This window comes from Phoxinus phoxinus, assembly GCF_949152265.1.
Source record: "Phoxinus phoxinus genome assembly, chromosome: 21".
Classification (NCBI taxonomy): Eukaryota; Metazoa; Chordata; class Actinopteri; order Cypriniformes; family Leuciscidae; genus Phoxinus; species Phoxinus phoxinus.
This window is the reverse complement of record NC_136896.1, coordinates 2,610,518-2,629,999: the sequence shown is the minus strand read 5'-3', so window position 1 is coordinate 2,629,999 and position 19,482 is coordinate 2,610,518. Positions and strand designations below refer to the sequence as shown.

Here is a 19,482-nt window from a genome sequence, read left to right as displayed (position 1 = left end):
TTTCAACATAGAAAACAAGAAAAGAGAAAAAAGTGAAATATGTATTTATATTGGCATCAATTAAAGTGTAACTTACTTTAACTCTCCTGTTCTGCCCAATACTGATGTGCATATGTTGTTCATGCTGAGACAACCAAACATCCACTGCAGACACAAATGACACCACCATGTTCCCCCGGTGCCTGTTGGTGGCCACCACACGAAACTCCAGATCACTGTCCGTAACATTACCGCAGGTCTGGGCAATCTCATACGAACACGTGCCCTGTGAAGATTAACACAATACACTTATCCCCGGTTTCAATAAAATATGTCAGTGCCATTGTTTTGTTCAAGGCATGTTTATAAAAGCTACTTAAATGTCCTAATTAAACTAAAGCCAAATTCTGGCTTAATCTAAGCCTTGTCTGTGAAACCAGGCCATAGTCTTCATTATTTCTTTCACTTTCCTTACATAAATATATTGCAAGACATTGCATACATTCGTAAATATATGAATATTCTTTGATTTATGAAATATATTTGAAATCCAACCCTGTTTAGATATACTAAATCCAATCATTTAAGTCCTCTACTGGGACACAAAACAACAGTTAAGGTAGTTGTCTGCCAAAAAAAGCAGTTTACCAGTTTATACCTGAAAGTGGGCCACAGCCCCATCAAAGGTGATGTAGTGGGGGTCGCCCCAGACTGTGCATGTGGACATTGGACTGTAGCAGTCACGACGTCCATTTCTGACCGCACACTCCATGGCCGCTGGGCAGAAAGATGCAGTGCAGCGTAGATCATTTGGAGCAAAACACTGACAGCGTTGGGAACATGTTGAATCCCAGAACTGTTCATCAATCTACAGAATCAACAATGACAACAAACTTTACATTTCCATAACATAACATCAGTGAGTATTTTACATACAAAAATCATGGAATCACCATATAGTTTTTAGGAGTGAAAGTATTATGATGATACCATCTTTGTAACATGGCAACACCACAGTTTTTTTATAAGTGTTTGAGATGATGTATGTTGCCATAATATGCTATGGCTGTGCTTCCCCTTATCTGCCACTGTCCTGTATACGTCTTAACATTAAAACATGATTTTTAATCCTCACATGATAGTAGAATCCATCATACAAGCAGCCACATTGCTCCACTGGTACACAGAGTCCTCCACTCCTCACAAATCCCTCATCACAGAAACAACCTTCTGAGCATGTGTGTTCACAACTAGCATCGATGCTGCTGGCGCACGTGTGGCCACAGTCTGTTCCACACACCTCATAATGACTGTTTGGGATGTTTGATGAGCAGTCCATGACTGGCAATGTAACAAAAAAAAGTATGTACGTGAAACATACATGTTATTAATACACTTAAATATTTGAGATTAAATAAAAACACCTTGAATAAGGGAAATAAAAAAAAACATTTAGTTTAATTGCACTGGTCTTTTTAAATATCTCATCCACATCTCCAGTCACTTACCACACGATGCAATTTCTCTCCAGGGGTAGACCATAGCATTGACAGATTGACAAGCACTCACATATGATTGGACAGAGCGACACAAGACATCGTTGTGGTTCCCAGAGATGCACACATCAAACACACAGTTATCAAAGTAGGCTTGTGGATCTACAGAACCATGACAGAAGCTAAATGGACCCTGATTGTCTCTGATGATCCCACACAAGGCTTGAGTTGTGCTCTCATCTTGGCACAAAGGACAATGGTCTCCACAGCCATGATTGCATGACATGTCATCTTCAACCATCCATTCTGCCCCAAACTGGTCTGCTGAAGATGCCAAAGCACCTGAAGGAGTGAGGAAGTCATCCTCCAGATGGCCATTAAAGTTGCCACAGATGCCACACATAATTCCACTGTATTCTGCTGGCACAACAATGTTTACCTCCCAGGAACCACCATAACTGACACTGAAACCAAAGTCAGTTGAGACATAGACAAACTGTCCTGTGGAGTAGACAGATACTCGACCAGAGTCAAGATAGACAGGGAGGTTTCTGATCTCTTCATCAACCTAATTGGAGACAAAAAATAGCGCTTGTTTAAACAAAACACTCTGATCAATAATTACAACAACATTTTTCATACCACATATACTCCGTGGTAAATTACGGTGAGTGGGACTTGCTTACCTTAACAGCAGAATAACTGTTCATATCCTGTGACATGTGCACAAGATGCCCAGAAACATTAACAAAAACTTCAACAGTTATTGACACAGGCCATCCATTCCATGCTGCATTTCTTGCATCAACTTGAAAGTGTGGTAGTCCACGAGTATCATTACACACTGTGGCCAGCACATATCGGCATGTGCCTTGAAAGTCAAAGTAGGTTCCATCAAAGGAGACATAATGGGGATCTCCAGAAGCATAACAGCTACCATGTGGACGAGGATGACAGCCATACCCCCCCTCCACCACACGGCAGATTTCTTGGTCACTGCAAGATGATGGTGTGCAACGGACATTCCCAGTGATTCCATCACAGACACACAGGAACTGGCACTCTTCGCCATGCCAGAACTGTTCTCCAGGCTGACGATAACGGCCATGATAGTGGCAGCCGCAACCAGTGGGGGGAACACAGCGATCTCCATCCAGCACTAGTCCATCATCGCACTGGCATCCACCCTGGCATGGCAGAACGCACTGAAAGGGAAACGAGAGGCTGGGGCAGGATGCAGGACAGGATGTGCCACACAGTTCAAAATGAGTATTTGCTGGACAGTTAGGATCTGAAATAATTAAGACAAAACGGGATGAAAAGGCAATGAATGATCAGAATTTTGAAGAACATATATGCTTTTTAATCTTTCACTTCATCACTTTATAAGATACTAACCACAGTGTGTAATACTCCTCCACTCTCCAACTGCAATGCCATTCTGTTGGCAGTGTAGTGTGTACCCTCGCAGGGCTTCACATAGAGCCTCCCTGGCACCCTCCGTCTGCTCCAGCATCTGAATGCAGTCTTCAATCCGGTGCGAAGGGTCTAGTGTTCTGCTGCATTCAGCAAACGGTCCATCGTTCATTGTCATGATGCTGCAGAGCTCACTGAACTCGCTTCTGTTCTGATAAAGTCCTGGTTCCCAATTTTCAGCTGGGTCCTCACAGTGGGCTGACAGGGATCCATCACGCCAACTATCTGCAAATTGCTGGGAGTCATCCAGCAGGACCCCATCTGGGCTGTAGAATTCATCATCAGTGTTTCCATTCAAGTTCCCACACAGACCTCCAAGTGTACCATTGTAAGTGGTTGGAGCCGTGATTCGGACAATGTGCGGCCAGTCAGCTCTAACGGTCACTCCAAAGTTTGTCTCCAACACGAAACCCCTCACACTACTGTGATAGATGTGGATCTGACTGGAACCAACACTGATGGGAAGGCCAACCATCTCTCCATCCACCTGAGAAGAATATAAAAGTTAATTTATCTAGCATATGGCGTTTGAAATTATTTAGTTAAACTGCTCCAAATAAATGACAAACTAAGATTTTTTAGCTAACCTGTACATTGCTACCTTCTCCCAATTCAATAGAAACATGAGTTCCTCCTGCCTCAAAATTTAGGAACCTGGAAAAGTCTTGAAGGCCTCTGGGTACTTTCTCCACTGTCAAAACAAAGGATGGCAGTTGGGATGGTCCCATCACTCTTGCAAGGGTCAGTCCACAAGCTCCTGGGTATCTAAAAGTTTGTCCATCAAAGGTGTGGTATGAACCTAGGCCTTCAACCGAACAGGTAGCATAACTAATGGGTCTGCAGCCCCTTACACCATTATGGAGTCCACACACCTCTGCTGGACCACACTGGTTCTGATAACAGACCATTGACTGGCTACTGCAAACACATTGTCTCCCACAGTCCTCGTCCAACACTACTGACTGTCCTTCAGAGTAATAGAAGCCATCAAATGTGCAGCCACAGTTCACTTCAGGCACACATTGTCCAGCACTGAGGATGTACCCATCATCACAAATACAGCTCTCCTGGTTGGGCAAGGGGCAGTTTATTGGGGCAGATGGGTTGCTGCAAGTTGCAGGGCAGCTTGTTCCATGAGACTCAAAATGACTGTGCTCAGGGCATATGATTTCTGGAAATAGAAAGCGGAAATAAGAATATGCATCAAACTCTGGATCTTTCACCTTGCACAAATATTTAAATCATATTAAAATTAATGCCAAATTTACTTCTAATAAACATGGCACTTACCACAAAAGCCTGGTTGTCTCCACTGTCCAAGTTGTACACCCTGCTGCTGGCATTGAGCAGAATACACATTGAGAGCCTGGCAGAGAATAGGCTGGTAACCTCCTCCTAAGCAAAGATCATAGACACAGTTCTCTATGTAGTTCTGTGGTGAAAACACAGAGTGGCAAGATGCAAAAGGCCCCGAAACATCTCCTAGAATTCCACAGTGATTTGTGTCACTGTAAAGGCTCATTTCACTGCTGGTACAGACCGCACAAGCGAGACCTGTGCACCTGACATCATGACATTCAGGATCTGTGTCCCCCTCTACCTTCCAAGAGTTGGCAAAGTCAACATCCGAGCTTAAGATCTCCCCAGAGACTGAACGGAAGTCATCTTCAGGATGTAGGTTATAGTTCCCACACAGACCACATGTGGCATTCTGGTAGTCATAAGGTACAGAGATGGTGACATAGCTATATGCATCATAGGTCACTAGGAGACCAAAATCTGTGCTGATGGCCAATGAAAACCCTGACTGATAGACTTGGATGGATCCATTGTGAAGGGTGAATGGTGTTGCTAGAAAGGTCCCATTAACCTTGACAATGTTGACAAAAAAAAAGAAATTAGGAAGATGGATGGATGGCTGAATTCAACTCAACATTACATGTGATTATTACATGTCATACAGTGATTATTACCTTTGCCTCATAATAGTGATCTTTGACCAATTCAATTTCTTCATTATAGACAAATACTCTGACCATCCGAGTCCATGACACATGAGTACTACCCCGATGCTCATTTTTCCCCTCAATGCGATAGTACGGTAAACCATTTCCACAAGCCTAAACAATGACAAAAATTCAGAATAAGCAAAAGATTCCCAATGTTTTAATTTATCTCTTCTACAATAAATGGAAACCCATAGCAGTATTACAAACCTCAGACAGAACATACGTGCAGGTTCCTTGAAAGTGAAATATCTGATTGTCAAAGGTGTAGTAGTGAGGATCACCCGAGATGGTGCATGTTTGTCTCTGAATGTTCTGGCAAGAGTATTGGAAAGCAGCTGGACGACAAGCCTGGGAATAAGTACAGGGCTCAAAGCTGCACTGGAGTCCGCTTCTGGTGCAGGAGCATCTCTGCTGACAGGTGGAATCACTCCAGAAAGAGTCTCCCAGCTGCACTGGAAAACCTATAACAAAGAGTTTATGGATATAAACACCAAGAATAATTTGTGTAAATACTAGAAGGCTTCACCTATGGCTCACTTGCATGATGTAATTACATTTGAATAGGTCATTCATAGTCTTCCTGAAAATAGCAAATATTTGAAGCAGTCAGAAAATTAGTTTTACCATTAAATTGACAACCACGTGTTCCATGATCTGTTCTGAAGGCCCATCTGCCTGCCACATTGACATTGCTGCTGTATGGTAGGCTTGTGATGTCATTCTGGAGTGATCCAGTAATTGAGAAATGGTGACTTGAGTCGATGGTGTCATAACCAGCCTAATGATAAGGAAGACATTCAGATATCTGATTAGTTAGTCATAAAAGGTTCAATACATCATATCAATATCATCTTGTGCATACCTGTACATATCGTTGCGTTGGAGCGATTGCACCATAATTCATTACAACAAATGAGAGATGGCCATTTGAAATCAAAACCACTTGGAAAGATGTTTCCTTAAAGACAAAACAAGATTAAATTTTTGTGAAGCAAGAAACATGTGGTATACCGATTTTTATTTTTAAATGGGCACATGAAGGTCTCCATGGTAAAAACTTGTTCTACTTACTGTTCCTGAATTGTAGTAGTATGCAACTCTATCCCATGTTGCAACAAAGACCCATGAAGCAGAGAAACTCAAGTCAGGGAAGTATTGGTTTATGTCTTGGGTCGCCTGTGTAAGGACACTGCCAGAGGTGTACTGTTGATATGAGATAACACCATTCCAACGGTTGTCAATATCTGTCCAGAATGGAGCAATGAGGTCTTTCCCTCCATACGCTGGGAACTGGTATGGAGAGAAGCTGTACCATGCCCCGTCAAAAGTCAAGTGTCCATTGTTGTTAACCTGAAATAGAAGAGGTCTGATTATTATTATGTGGAAGATACTAAAATATACTAAATTATTTGTAACAGTATTTTAAACTGCAGTGAATGGTCATTTTCCCATTTACTTTTTCTCCATGAGTACATTGTATATACACATAGGTTTTAGACACTCACAATCCAATATCCTCTCATATTAGATTGACTTACATAAATTTGGTTGTATGTTTGCCCAAAATATATAAACGGCTGCTGTAGGTATATAACTGATGAACTCCCATCATCAATGCGTCCATTTACTGAGTCTCCAGTTCCAAATGGATAAAATCGGCTCGTAATATTGATGCTATTGTCTGAGAGAGAGGGAGGAAAAAAAACAGTATTGAAAATTTATTAGTAATGTCATAGACATCATTTCAATTTAATTTACATTAGTGTCCCTATCATAATATTTGCAATCTCTGCATAATTAAATATGACACAGCATTATGACCTATATCTGCACGACTGTGATTTCCTGTGGCTTAATCCCTTTAATATGACTGATAATATAATAGCCTATATGGCTTTATAAATTATTTTAAATTATTTACATGCATTACAAACTCAAAACATGGATCTTATTTGCTCATGCCAAACAATAATCCTCCAGATTGTAACATAATACATTATATTACCAGTTGTAGTGTCCATGGTTGTAGTTTCTGTTGTTGTAGTTTCATCTGTGGTTGTTTCTGGCGTGACAGTAGTAGAAGTAGTGGTTATGTTGCTTGAATCTGAAATAAATGATAAATATTAAATAAAAAGCAAAGATCTCTTACATAAACAAAGTGCACATGTAAATATATTTACCTGCACAATAAGCCAAACTGCAGCCAGTTGGGCTCACAAACTCATAGACATAATAATCTCCTGGACAGGCTTTGACTTTAATGGGATTGGATTGGAAAGCGCAGCAGTTATTCCACCAGTGACCGCAGACATCTCGAGTGACCACTCCATCCTCAACTGTTGGATGTCCTCCGTTCAGCCACAGTGGAGCGTGAGTGCCACAACTATACTCAGCAACACATGTGTCTGGCATCTGAACGCTCTGACTCTGAATGAAGAGACGGTACCAGCCGTTCCAGCTGACCCAAGCGTCACACATTATTTGTGAGGAATCTTGATTGTTGGTGTCTCTCCATGAATCATTCAGGATATTGTAGTTGTAGCACGGGTCAACAGGGGGAGCTGTTGTTATGGAAATATAACAAATATACATTTTACTGAATTAATAAATGAATGTTGTTTTATGTATCAGTCATGAAATAGTTATCTGCACATCACTCTTTACTTAAGTACACACCTCCTCTCATTTAGCTGACAAAACAAGTGTTAAAAACAGCCAAATTGAGTCACAAAGATTAGAAGCAACTTGAGCTCAAGAAGGCAATGCTTTCAAAACACGCTTTGACGCTTATTTGCTAAATATATTTATACGTATATTCAAGTGGTGATCTACACATAGACTGATTGAAAATCAGATTTTGATTGTTCTTTCAGATTTAAAACATTTTTAAGAACTGACACTCTCTCCCCAGTCAAAAACAAAACATAAAGTGAAACTAATCTGCAAAAATATCTTGTTCCTATATCTCTGCTTTTGATTTCATTTCATGGCTTAATACACTTTGCATGTATAATTGTCTAATTAGTTCATTTTGCATCTTGGTCGTGTATTTCTCAAACTAGTGTCAGTCTAAGATAGCCAGGGGGTCTAAAAATCACCCAAAACCATAGTAAGTAATATTGAAACAAAGAACGACGCTACACTATAAAATTTAATGAATGTATAAAAGGCCATCAAATTACACTCTGATTCTTTTATATTTTTGTGTGTGTATAGAGTAATTCCCTGTATCTGATGGTTGGAGTATGTGAACATTGGTTATAAACTTAGTTTGAGAAACACTGGTGGTTTAGTTTTCACTATTTACAAAGTTTAGGTGCTTCACTTTACCTAAAATTGCATTCTATGTTCACATTTTAATATATGGGGCCCTATTTTAACGATCTGATACGCAAGTGTCAAAGCGCAAAGCGCAAGTAACTTTGTGGGCGAATCCCGGCGCTGTTTTCCCGGCGGGATAAATGCCTCTTGCGCCTGGCGCAAATCTAAAATGTGTTGGTCTGAAGTAGCTTCATTATTCATAGGTGTGGTTTGGGTGTAACGTGAAATAAACCAATCAGAGCGTCCTCTCACATTCCCTTTAAGAGCCGGCGCGCTTGTTCCATGGCGGATCGCTATTATAACGGCGGATTTGCCGGCGCACGCCATGAGCAGTTCACAGCCGAGGAGACCGACGTTCTCGTCAGGACCGTAAAACACAGAGAAGTGACATTGGGGATGATGGGAGAAACCCACCCAAATTAGCTTTGGTTAAACAGGCGTATAATTTGGGTAAATGTGTAGCCTAATCTAGATTTTTTTTGTTTATATATATAGATAGATCTTTTTCACATCTTCACGGACACAACAATGATTTCCCTCGTTAATATTTTTCCTTGTAATAATGTATGATTTGCAAAAATGAAAACTGCTGCGTCTGTATATATTAGAGAATCAAAGTGGATGCGCGTTAACACGCTACATTATGGCCAAGCACGCGCCCTTAAAATACCATATGACTAACGCGCAACGCGCCACTGTCTTTAGACTGGATTTTACTGGTCAGTGGCTCAATTGCTTTCTAAAACTGGAAAATAGCACCAGGGGAGTTTTGCGCCGGAAAACGCCTCCTCTTTGCGCTGAACCGCCCCCGCGAGCGCAAGTTCATTCACTAATTTACCGACGTGCGTCTGTGGAGAGAAAAGTCCGCTGTGCGCGGGTGCAAAATAGGGCCCATAGAGTCTGAATTGCATACTCATTTGTGAGCTCTATTGCTTCTTCCTAATGTGTTTTTTGCAGAAATTATTATGAATTTACTTAATGTGATAAACGGGAACATTTCAAGAGATCCTGTTTAATAAAAACACGTCCAAAAGAGATGCTCAAGATAGTTTATAAAAGAAGCAAGAATATACTTTACCAGTGGTTGTGATTGGGTGAGTGATAGATTCTATGGATGGGATCGTCTCTGTTGTTGTAGACGCTGATGAGTTGGACTGACTTGATGCTTCTGGTATTAGGAACATTTTAAATCAACTTCAATCATTTTTTAAACAAAAATCCAGAAAATAAAATTATTGAAGATTATAGGAGTAAGTGCTCACCAACACAGTAAGCTCCACATGACATTGGTTTGACAAACTCATAAACATAGTAATCTCCTGGACAGGCTTTGACTCTTATAGGGTGGGATTTGTAAGTACAGGAGGCATCCCATGAGAGACAGACCTGACGGGTGACCACTCCATCTTCCAGCTGTGGGTGAGGGCCGTTGAGCCACAGTGAGTCATAAGTGCCACACATGTACTGATTTACACATGATTCTGGCATCTGAGCATTTTGACCATTGTAGAACATCCTGTACCAGCCATTCCAGTCCACATTATAATCACACATTGCATAGTTATAGTTATTATAGTAATAGTTGTCTGTGGATCTCCAAGGCTCATCCAGACTGGCATAGTTGTAGCAGGGGTCTTCACTTGGAGTGGAGTAAGGCACTATTAAGGAATAAGTAGAAAGAGAGCATTATATATTGATAATTAAATATATTCAAGATGATAATATGAATACAAACCAATACAATTCATGATAAGTTACGTCAAATATAAAGATGAATGAACATACCTGCACAATAAACAGGATCTGGGATTGAAAGAGTTGGTCTGGTAAATTTGTAGACATAATAATTTCCAGGACAAGCTTTGACTTGGATTGGGTCGGATCTGTAGCGACTGCACTGACCATCACGAGAGCCGTAAACTTCACGAGTAACAACTCCATCTTCTAGCCGAGGATGAGAGCCATCAAGCCACAGAGAACTATAACCTCCACATGACATATAATAAAAACACCACTCAGGCATCTGAGCACTTGATCCATCAATGAAGAGTCGATACCAGCCGTCCCATTCTACACGAGTGTCATCATGTTCAGTTATGTATTCATACATAGACCAGTAATTGAGTGTGCTTCTCCAGTAGTTGTCAAGTATGTTGTAATTATTACACGGGTCATAATCTGTTACTGAGAGATGATGAGAACAAAACAAGTTATATTTCAATGAGAAACTTCACAAGTGAAAATCTTCATCAGTGAGACACAGTTATCATCATGAGATTCTTAAATCATTCATACAATGTGACTGTGTAATAATGAAAATGTTTATGCATAAAAATGGCCATTTTCACTATAATGCAAATCTTTAATTGAAGGAAAAAATATAGATAATTTTTAATAATACTCAAATATTTGTTCATATATATTACTTGCAGCTTACTCAAAGTAATGCTGGATCCAGTGAATATATCTGGACTTATAGTGGATGCCGCCTGTGAAATAGTGTTGACATCTAAAAAGAAGGAAATTCATGTAAATGACAGAAATCATTTTAAAAGTTTTGAAATTCTTAAATAAATGAGAAAGGCACAGTACCTGTGCAGTATCCTGAACACCACCACCCTGCTTGATTCACAAGTTCATAGACATAGTAATTGCCTGGACACGCTTTCACTCTGATGGGGGTTGTCTTGAAGTCACAGCAGCTTCCCCAATAAGACCCTGCACAGACCTCCCTGGTCACCACTCCATCCTCTATCTGAGGGTGAGGATCATTGAGCCACAGATTATAGTATGCGTTACAGGAGTATGAACTAACACAGGTCTCTGGCATCCGGATGTCCATTCCATAGTAGAAAAGCCGGTACCAGCCATTCCAGGAGAAACGTTCATCACAAATGTAATCTCCACTTTCATTGTTGGCTCTCCAGGGACGATCCAGAGACTCATAGTTGTAGCAGGGATCACTGCTGATGCTTTGGAAAGCAACTGTCATGGAGTTTGCAAAAGTATTATTAAATATATTGCCTATACTGTACATACAAGAGTATTACATCCTAAAACCTATTATGACAGTTAATTACATAATTTTGAACAATTATATTCTAACCAACTGTGTACTTTCAGGCTCAAAATGGGGCAAGTATACAGTAGCTGACAGCAGCTTGAAGAACCAGACAGAGCAACATTGCCAAACATTTGCTAAAGGCTATGCAAATAAGACTTTTCTGACAAAGACTTCAATAAGAGGACTGTGGAGTAATATTACGATGTGTTCATAAACAGTATACATATTAATTATTAAGTAAATAGCCTAAAGTGTGATTTGAGGAATTTTGTAACAAAGAGATCTAGGTGCTATTGATCTGTAACATAACCTAATATACAGAATGGATAATGGACTGGAAACCACTAATTCTAGATAATTAAAACATGCTTATTTTTATAAAACAAAAGATGATGTTAAATTAGCTAACAGATAGAGCTCATTATAGTTAAATAAATAATCATAACAAATATCCCAAATGAAAGGGTTAAAATTGTACCTGCGCAGTACATCGGCCCTGGAGCTGATGTGATGGGTTTGACCAATTCATAGACGTAATAATCTCCTGGACAGGCTTTGACTCGGATTGATGAGGAACTGTAGTCGCCGCACTCATTGGAATACCACCACCACCACCATGAATGAGTTCCCATGACTTCACGGGTCACCACTCCATCCTCAAGTGTTGGATGAGAACCGTTGAGATGCAGTGCAGATTGACCGCCACATCCAGAATTACTCACACACCACTCAGACATCTGGGCACTTTCTCCATTCAGATACAGCCGATACCAGCCACTCCATTCAACAAGAGTGTCATCATATCCATAGGATTGGTATTGCCGTATGTCTCTCCAGGATTCATCAAGAGTGTTATAATCATAGCATGGATCAGAGATGGAAGTTGTAGGTTCTGAGAGAATAAAGGAAAAAGACTCATTCACTGATGTGGCAAAAACAAGAGTACAAGTAAACATCTAATATATGTCTGTATGAAAGAGAAGATATTGGGGTGATAAAATGAGGATTGATTAGATCAGAGATTCACAAATTAGGGCCCAATAGGGTACTCTGGGTTCAGGCCAAATTCCGAGCTAGGAGCCCTCTCCTGGACAGCACGCCAAATACGCATAAATTACTATATCTGATTTCATGTACGTGTAAACTTGTGAAAAACCTGCCATTGAAGTAGACGTGTGCTGTTTATTTGGTAATACTGTTTATCACGGCAATTATGCACAATATTGTTACCGTGGGAACATCAAAATACTGTAAATAATTATAGATAACATATTAGCTTAACTATTTTAATTTCACCGAACTTACAGAAGCTTAATTTCCATCAATGAATCAAGATTCAGAGCGGTAACGTAACCCTTATGGGCTGTTTAACACTCATTGTGTGCCCCGTCTGAGAGTGAAAACAAAACATATAATGAGAAGTATGTCTGAAGGAGGACTGCCTAGGGTTGAAAAAGTTATCTATCTGAAAATGAAAGTGCATTACGGAATTTAATAATTGTTTATGTGTATAATTATTACAGAGGCCGTTTCTGATTACACGTGCGCTGCCACAACAAACGCGGAGCATGCGAGACTGAGGAAACAAACGCATGTTATACAAACAAAACATGTTTGCTGCCAAGTTTGAAATATTCAAAAATATGTGCATATATGCAGGAACATTTGGAGAATATTCACTGTGCTGGAACTTGCCTTTTGTTTATTATGTGTTATGTAAGAGATAACGTGCAATCAGCAACAAAATAAACCCTGGTGAATGCAACAATATTAATATTAATAAGTAATTAAAATTAACGACAGTAATATTAATACTGAACTGAAGTTCTCTGATATCTTTTTTCAATTCAATCAGAATAACATATTATAGAGAGCCATGTAATAAACGTCATTTAGTTGCTTTTTTCATTATTGTGCTTAAAGATTGTAATTATTCCCTTATTAATAATAGACATATTTATATTTTAATCAGTAAAATGTTCTGTTGCATGAGATAAAAATCTACTTTGCATTATTTGCATGTAATAAATCATTATTATTATTATTATTATTAATTTAAATGTTCATTTAGTTTCTTAAATGTTCAAGATTGGATAGCATTGCACAATTGGACAGACCTAAAAACCAATCAGAGTGATCGTCATCATGTAAAGCCCGCCTCAACGTTTGTGATTGGTGCCTCGATTTGGAAAAATTGGAAATGGGCTTAAATGAGCTCTTGGCCAGACTGAGTTGCAGAGCAAATCTCAAATTTGCCAGAAGTTCGTCTGGGTTTTCCCCAGGCTAAAGCCGATTGCTTAATGTTTTAAAATTATGAATTATAAATCAGGGGAACCAAGGCTAATCACTTTAAATGTAATATAGGAGTTTAATATAACTTGATCGGCCCACAGACCTCAGTCAAGATTGATTTTTGGCCCTTCCTTTGATTAGATAAACTGACAAAACCTACAACAAGTGTGTTCTTTAAAGGGGGGGGACTGATTGTGAGATGCACACAGAGTGACTTTCTATTGCATGTGAAAAGATGGGTGCTAAAGTTTGAGCTGACTCACAAATGTACTCTTATACAACAACTTTTTCTCTTCTCAACATGGACTGCATGTTCAGGGGGCGGGGCTTAAGTAAATGTTAGGGTTGCTGATGTCACTAACCCCGGAGGGTGTCGTGTAGTCTCTATCAGCCGTTTGTTGTAGTCCTTTTCTTTAAAAGCAAATATCTTCCTTTGCTTTAAACTTTGAGTGTTGTAACTTTGCAGATGTTGTTTATGATCAAACAGCAACATTACACACTAACTACAGTTAGAAAAGTGAAATCATACTTTACCACCCCTTTAATCCCCTCTCTCACTAATTAAAAAAGAATTTAATTGAAGAATTTAATTCCAGGAAGTATATTTATATTAGTTTTCAACCATCAGAAATGACAATGCTATCTTTGTTTCAAAACGTTGATGATAAATGTGAGATTCAAATATTTAAGTATAAAATAATTTTTCCATTGAAACAAAACGGTCACACTTTAGATTAGGGTCCTGTTCTCAATATTAACTAATTATTAACTACGACTTTTGATTTTAGATTTTTCAATAAACTCCTAATTACTGCTTATTAATAGTTAGTAAGGTAGTTGTTAAGTAGGTATTGGGTGATTAAGGGATGTAGAAAATGATCATGCAGAATAAGGCATTAATATGTGCTTCATAAGTACTAATAAACAGCCAATATCCTAGTAATATGCATGATAATAAGCAACTAGTTAATAGTGAGAACTGTTACCCCCCCCCCCCCCTCCCTCCCTCCCTCCCTCCTCTGTTGGGCTGTTACCCCCTCCCTCCCTCCCTCCCTCCTCTGTTGGGCTGTTACCCCCTCCCTCCCTCCCTTCCTCCTCTGTTGGGCTGTTACCCCCTCCCTCCCTCCCTCCCTCCTCTGTTGGGCTGTTACCCCCTCCCTCCCTCCTCTGTTGGGCTGTTACCCCCTCCCTCCCTCCCTTCCTCCTCTGTTGGGCTGTTACCCCCTCCCTCCCTCCCTTCCTCCTCTGTTGGGCTGTTACCCCCTCCCTCCCTCCCTCCTCTGTTGGGCTGTTACCCCCTCCCTCCCTCCCTTCCTCCTCTGTTGGGCTGTTACCCCCTCCCTCCCTCCCTTCCTCCTCTGTTGGGCTGTTACCCCCTCCCTCCCTTCCTCCTCTGTTGGGCTGTTACCCCCTCCCTCCCTCCCTTCCTCCTCTGTTGGGCTGTTACCCCCTCCCTCCCTCCCTTCCTCCTCTGTTGGGCTGTTACCCCCTCCCTCCCTCCCTCCCTCCTCTGTTGGGCTGTTACCCCCTCCCTCCCTCCCTCCTCTGTTGGGCTGTTACCCCCTCCCTCCCTCCCTCCTCTGTTGGGCTGTTAAGCCTTGTTTATACTCGACGCGTCCGCACGAGCGTGAAGTGCACGCGGAAAAAATGACGTCATTGCGGTGTTGGCGGTCGTGCGCGTTGGGTGAGCAAAAGCACATTACTATGGGGTTATTATTGTTGCAATATTCCAAATAAATAGATTAATATTCACAAATAAATGTAAAGAGATTCACAAAAATGTATCAAATGCACAAATGAATAGATTAAGATCCACAAATAAATGTAAAGAGTTTCACAAAAAATTATAAAATTCACAAATAAATAAAATGAGATTTGCAAATAAATAAAATATTTACAAATGTTTTCTTATTTTACAAACACAACTCTGCCTGGCATTTATTTGTGAATCGGTTCCTGTGCATTTGTAAATCGCTGCACACATTTGTGAATCGGTTCCTGTGCATTTGTAAATCGCTGCACACATTTGTGAATCGGTTCCTGTGCATTTGTGAATCCCCTCACGCATTTGTGGATTTTGAAACACTTCTAGCGCAGACGTGCAGAGAAATCCACAAATAGGTGGACTCCACCCACCGCCTACTCAAGCCAATCAGATAACGGCCACATCGAGCTGGCCAATCGTAGCACGTTATCGCTTCAACCAATCACGTTAGGCTTTACGCTCGGGGCTGGAAGTGGGAACTGACTGATTCTTGCATCAATGAAAGGAGCACTGGAGTGCAGTAGTAGCGCTGAACGTGTGTGGTAAAAACACTATGTTTTCAAAAGACTGTTGGAGTTTAAGGCCTCTTTATATTTCCATCAGGATACACTCAGGGAATTATGATAATCAGAGATCCCGAGCATCATGAACAGTCTCTACACCGGCAAGAGGCGCGTCTGCCGCTGCAGTTTAAATCATGTAAAACTAGCATGTGTGAAATGTTAACACACATTCCCTTTGTGACGTCTGCTTAGCTTTATATGCATAATCGTGCTCTTAACGGCTCTGATCGTAGCCTGCTTATTGACTGCTGGTTAAATCATATCGTGATAGTGTACTGGACGCGGGGCATTCATTGATAGTAAACGGATGCCCGCACTTCTGATGTAGCGGCTACTTCACGCAATTAGGACAAATGTTTTTGTATTTATACATTTGGGCTTATATTTGGTATTCTACATTACATTTATTTATATCCTATTGCTATTTGTCACTGCGATTGTGCTTTAAAAAGCAAAATCGTATAGTGTCATGCATCGTGTCTACCCCGTGCGAGGCTATCTACACTGGGCAAAGCGAATGTGCAAAAACATTTGTCCTAATTGCGTGAAGTAGCCGCTACATCAGAAGTGCGGGCATCCGTTTATCAATGAATGCCCCGCGTCCAGTACACTATCACGATATGATTTAACCAGCACTAGTCAATAAGCAGGCTACGATCAGAGCCGTTAAGAGCACGATTATGCATATAAAGCTAAGCAGACGTCACATAGGGAATGTGTGTTAACATTTCACACATGCTAGTTTTACATGATTTAAACTGCAGCGGCAGACGCGCCTCTTGCCGGTGTAGAGACTGTTCATGATGCTCGGGATCTCTGATTATCATAATTCCCTGAGTGTATCCTGATGGAAATATAAAGAGGCCTTAAACTCCAACAGTCTTTTGAAAACATAGTGTTTTTACCACACACGTTCAGCGCTACTACTGCACTCCAGTGCTCCTTTCATTGATGCAAGAATCAGTCAGTTCCCACTTCCAGCCCCGAGCGTAAAGCCTAACGTGATTGGTTGAAGCGATAACGTGCTACGATTGGCCAGCTCGATGTGGCCGTTATCTGATTGGCTTGAGTAGGCGGTGGGTGGAGTCCACCTATTTGTGGATTTCTCTGCACGTCTGCGCTAGAAGTGTTTCAAAATCCACAAATGCGTGAGGGGATTCACAAATGCACAGGAACCGATTCACAAATGTGTGCAGCGATTTACAAATGCACAGGAACCGATTCACAAATGTGTGCAGCGATTTACAAATGCACAGGAACCGATTCACAAATAAATGCCAGGCAGAGTTGTGTTTGTAAAATAAGAAAACATTTGTAAATATTTTATTTATTTGCAAATCTCATTTTATTTATTTGTGAATTTTATAATTTTTTGTGAAACTCTTTACATTTATTTGTGGATCTTAATCTATTCATTTGTGCATTCGATACATTTTTGTGAATCTCTTTACATTTATTTGTGAATATTAATCTATTTATTTGGAATATTGCAACAATAATAACCCCATACATTTCGCCTGGCGGTATGCACGGCAGATTTTGTAACATCGCGCGCGGCTCCACATCCAAAGATGAACAACTTTGTGCCGAATCTGGCCGAGCACGAACTTGTCATCACACCAGCACCCCTAAATTAGTTGCTTACATTAAAAAAATTAGCATACAATAGCATAAAAAGCCTTTTTAATGAACATAAAGGTCCATGGTTAATACAAATGTACACGAAAGTTAATGAAATGTTTAGTGAAATTAGAAAATATTTAAGAGATCGTTAATTTATTTGTATACGTACATGTATTCCCATATAGGCTAGCCTACATATATTTTGTTCTAATGTCACAAGTAATAATCTCAGGGTTTACTGGGTTTTACACGATTATTTTTGTATTGGTGGTGGTAACTAAAATAAACATTGTCACGTGTTTATATTTCTTCTTCTCACCGATTCCTGATGGTTTAGAGAGGACAATTACTCGAGTCGCCCCCTGTAGTTTCAAAGAATAGTATAACGGCGAGCGCGTCAAGTATAAACGCCTCGACCGCTTGGAGAGGTGCGCGCGCAGTCAGCGGAGACTCGCGCTCGTGCGGACACGTCGAGTATAAACAAGGCTTTGTGATTTGTGGTCAAGTCCAATATCGGTACTGCTGGTTCATTGTGAAATGCAGTGTTGCATTGCTAAAGATAAAGAATAGCCTAATGGTAATTTAAATCATAGCTATTAAAATCATAGGCTATTAAAGGGTAACTAAACCCTAAAACAACTTTTTTTAGTTAATGATCTGTAAGACTGAGGCTTTATTAGTGCTGTTCATTGATTTGAGTAAATGTTTTGACATTAAAAGTGTTTTAATTCTACAATATAAATCCCCTCTTTGAGTTGAACGGTGGATACTGCAGTAGAATTTTCCTATTGGAAGTTGTTTCCCCGCGTGACACATACTGGCTCTGCCAACGGCTCACTACCCACGCCCCTGGCACGAGCTCACCACGCCCTTCGCTAGCATCGTCGGCATCGGGAGTTAAGACCGCAGTTTGAGCCAACGGCTCGAATTGATAAGAGATGCTAATACAATGCTAAATCATAAATCAGATGTATGTACAATAACATTACGATGTCCAGCAATCGATTTAAATAGTACATTGAGTTTAATTTGTCGTTTAATGAGATCTAATATATGTTGTTATTCTAAGTAAGTACTATAATTGTCCAGTGGCAGAACTTTTGCCAAGCGTGTCAGAGGGTTCTAATCTGCACTAAGAAGTATAGTTTTTTTTTCCTCATCAAAACTGATTATGTTTATCAGTGGTTGTATATCAAGCAGGGACACGTTTGTGTCCATTTTGTTTTGTGATTTCACTGGAACGAATAGAGTCTCTCCGCAATGGATTGAAGCGCGCGTCCGTGTGAAGACACGAGCCACAAGAGAACACTGTACGTAGTTACGTACCACTGATCGCAGCGGCAATGAGCATTTTGATCACTTGATTTAAAAAACAACACATTTTAACGCTAGATCGCCTCTTATTTAACAAATGAATAAAATGAATGCTCAGCTAGAGTTAAAGGTCCCATGACATGAAATTTTTACTTTTTGAGGTTTTTTAACATTAATATGAGTTCCCCTAGCCTTTATATGGTCCCCAAATTTCTAGAAATTTCAATCGGTGTAAATCGAGCTTTTGCTATCTTTCTCTGCCTTTGAGAAAGTGGAAGCTCAATCGGGCTGATCTTGAATCTCCTCCGTATGACGTCATACAGAGGAAATGTTACCGCCCCTTTCTCTGCTTCGCCCACCCAGAGAATATTTTCCCGCATGAGAAAATGAGCTAGGAAGTAGGAACGCGTGCGCGCGATTTTAGTTTGTCCACGGGAGATATCATGGCTTTTGAGCGAGCGAAGCATAATAATTGCTCAATAATTGGATGTACAAATGAACACCGAAGCCTTTTTTTAGTTCCTTCATCCAAGCCCCAGAAGAACCAGTGGATTCATTTCATTTTCTCTGGAAATGCGCC

At 40.4% G+C, this 19,482-nt stretch overlaps 1 protein-coding gene across 1 annotated transcript in view; it reads right to left on the bottom strand.

Annotated features, from left to right (window-relative positions):
* LOC306989047 (IgGFc-binding protein-like) overlaps positions 1–19,482 on the bottom strand; it is a gene marked incomplete at its 5' end in the record, with an annotated part of 75,238 nt that overhangs the window by 8,920 nt on the left and 46,836 nt on the right. The window contains 21 exons of the mRNA XM_079594366.1: positions 77–265; positions 638–847; positions 1,115–1,320; positions 1,488–2,043; positions 2,162–2,766; positions 2,874–3,438; positions 3,539–4,122; positions 4,242–4,821; positions 4,925–5,071; positions 5,168–5,421; positions 5,585–5,738; positions 5,823–5,918; positions 6,032–6,310; positions 6,499–6,641; positions 6,966–7,064; positions 7,141–7,521; positions 9,544–9,939; positions 10,067–10,459; positions 10,719–10,790; positions 10,874–11,266; positions 11,824–12,237. Of these exons, the coding sequence (XP_079450492.1) occupies positions 77–265; positions 638–847; positions 1,115–1,320; positions 1,488–2,043; positions 2,162–2,766; positions 2,874–3,438; positions 3,539–4,122; positions 4,242–4,821; positions 4,925–5,071; positions 5,168–5,421; positions 5,585–5,738; positions 5,823–5,918; positions 6,032–6,310; positions 6,499–6,641; positions 6,966–7,064; positions 7,141–7,521; positions 9,544–9,939; positions 10,067–10,459; positions 10,719–10,790; positions 10,874–11,266; positions 11,824–12,237 (6,716 nt within the window). The remainder of the gene's footprint in view (positions 1–76; positions 266–637; positions 848–1,114; positions 1,321–1,487; positions 2,044–2,161; positions 2,767–2,873; positions 3,439–3,538; positions 4,123–4,241; positions 4,822–4,924; positions 5,072–5,167; positions 5,422–5,584; positions 5,739–5,822; positions 5,919–6,031; positions 6,311–6,498; positions 6,642–6,965; positions 7,065–7,140; positions 7,522–9,543; positions 9,940–10,066; positions 10,460–10,718; positions 10,791–10,873; positions 11,267–11,823; positions 12,238–19,482) is intronic.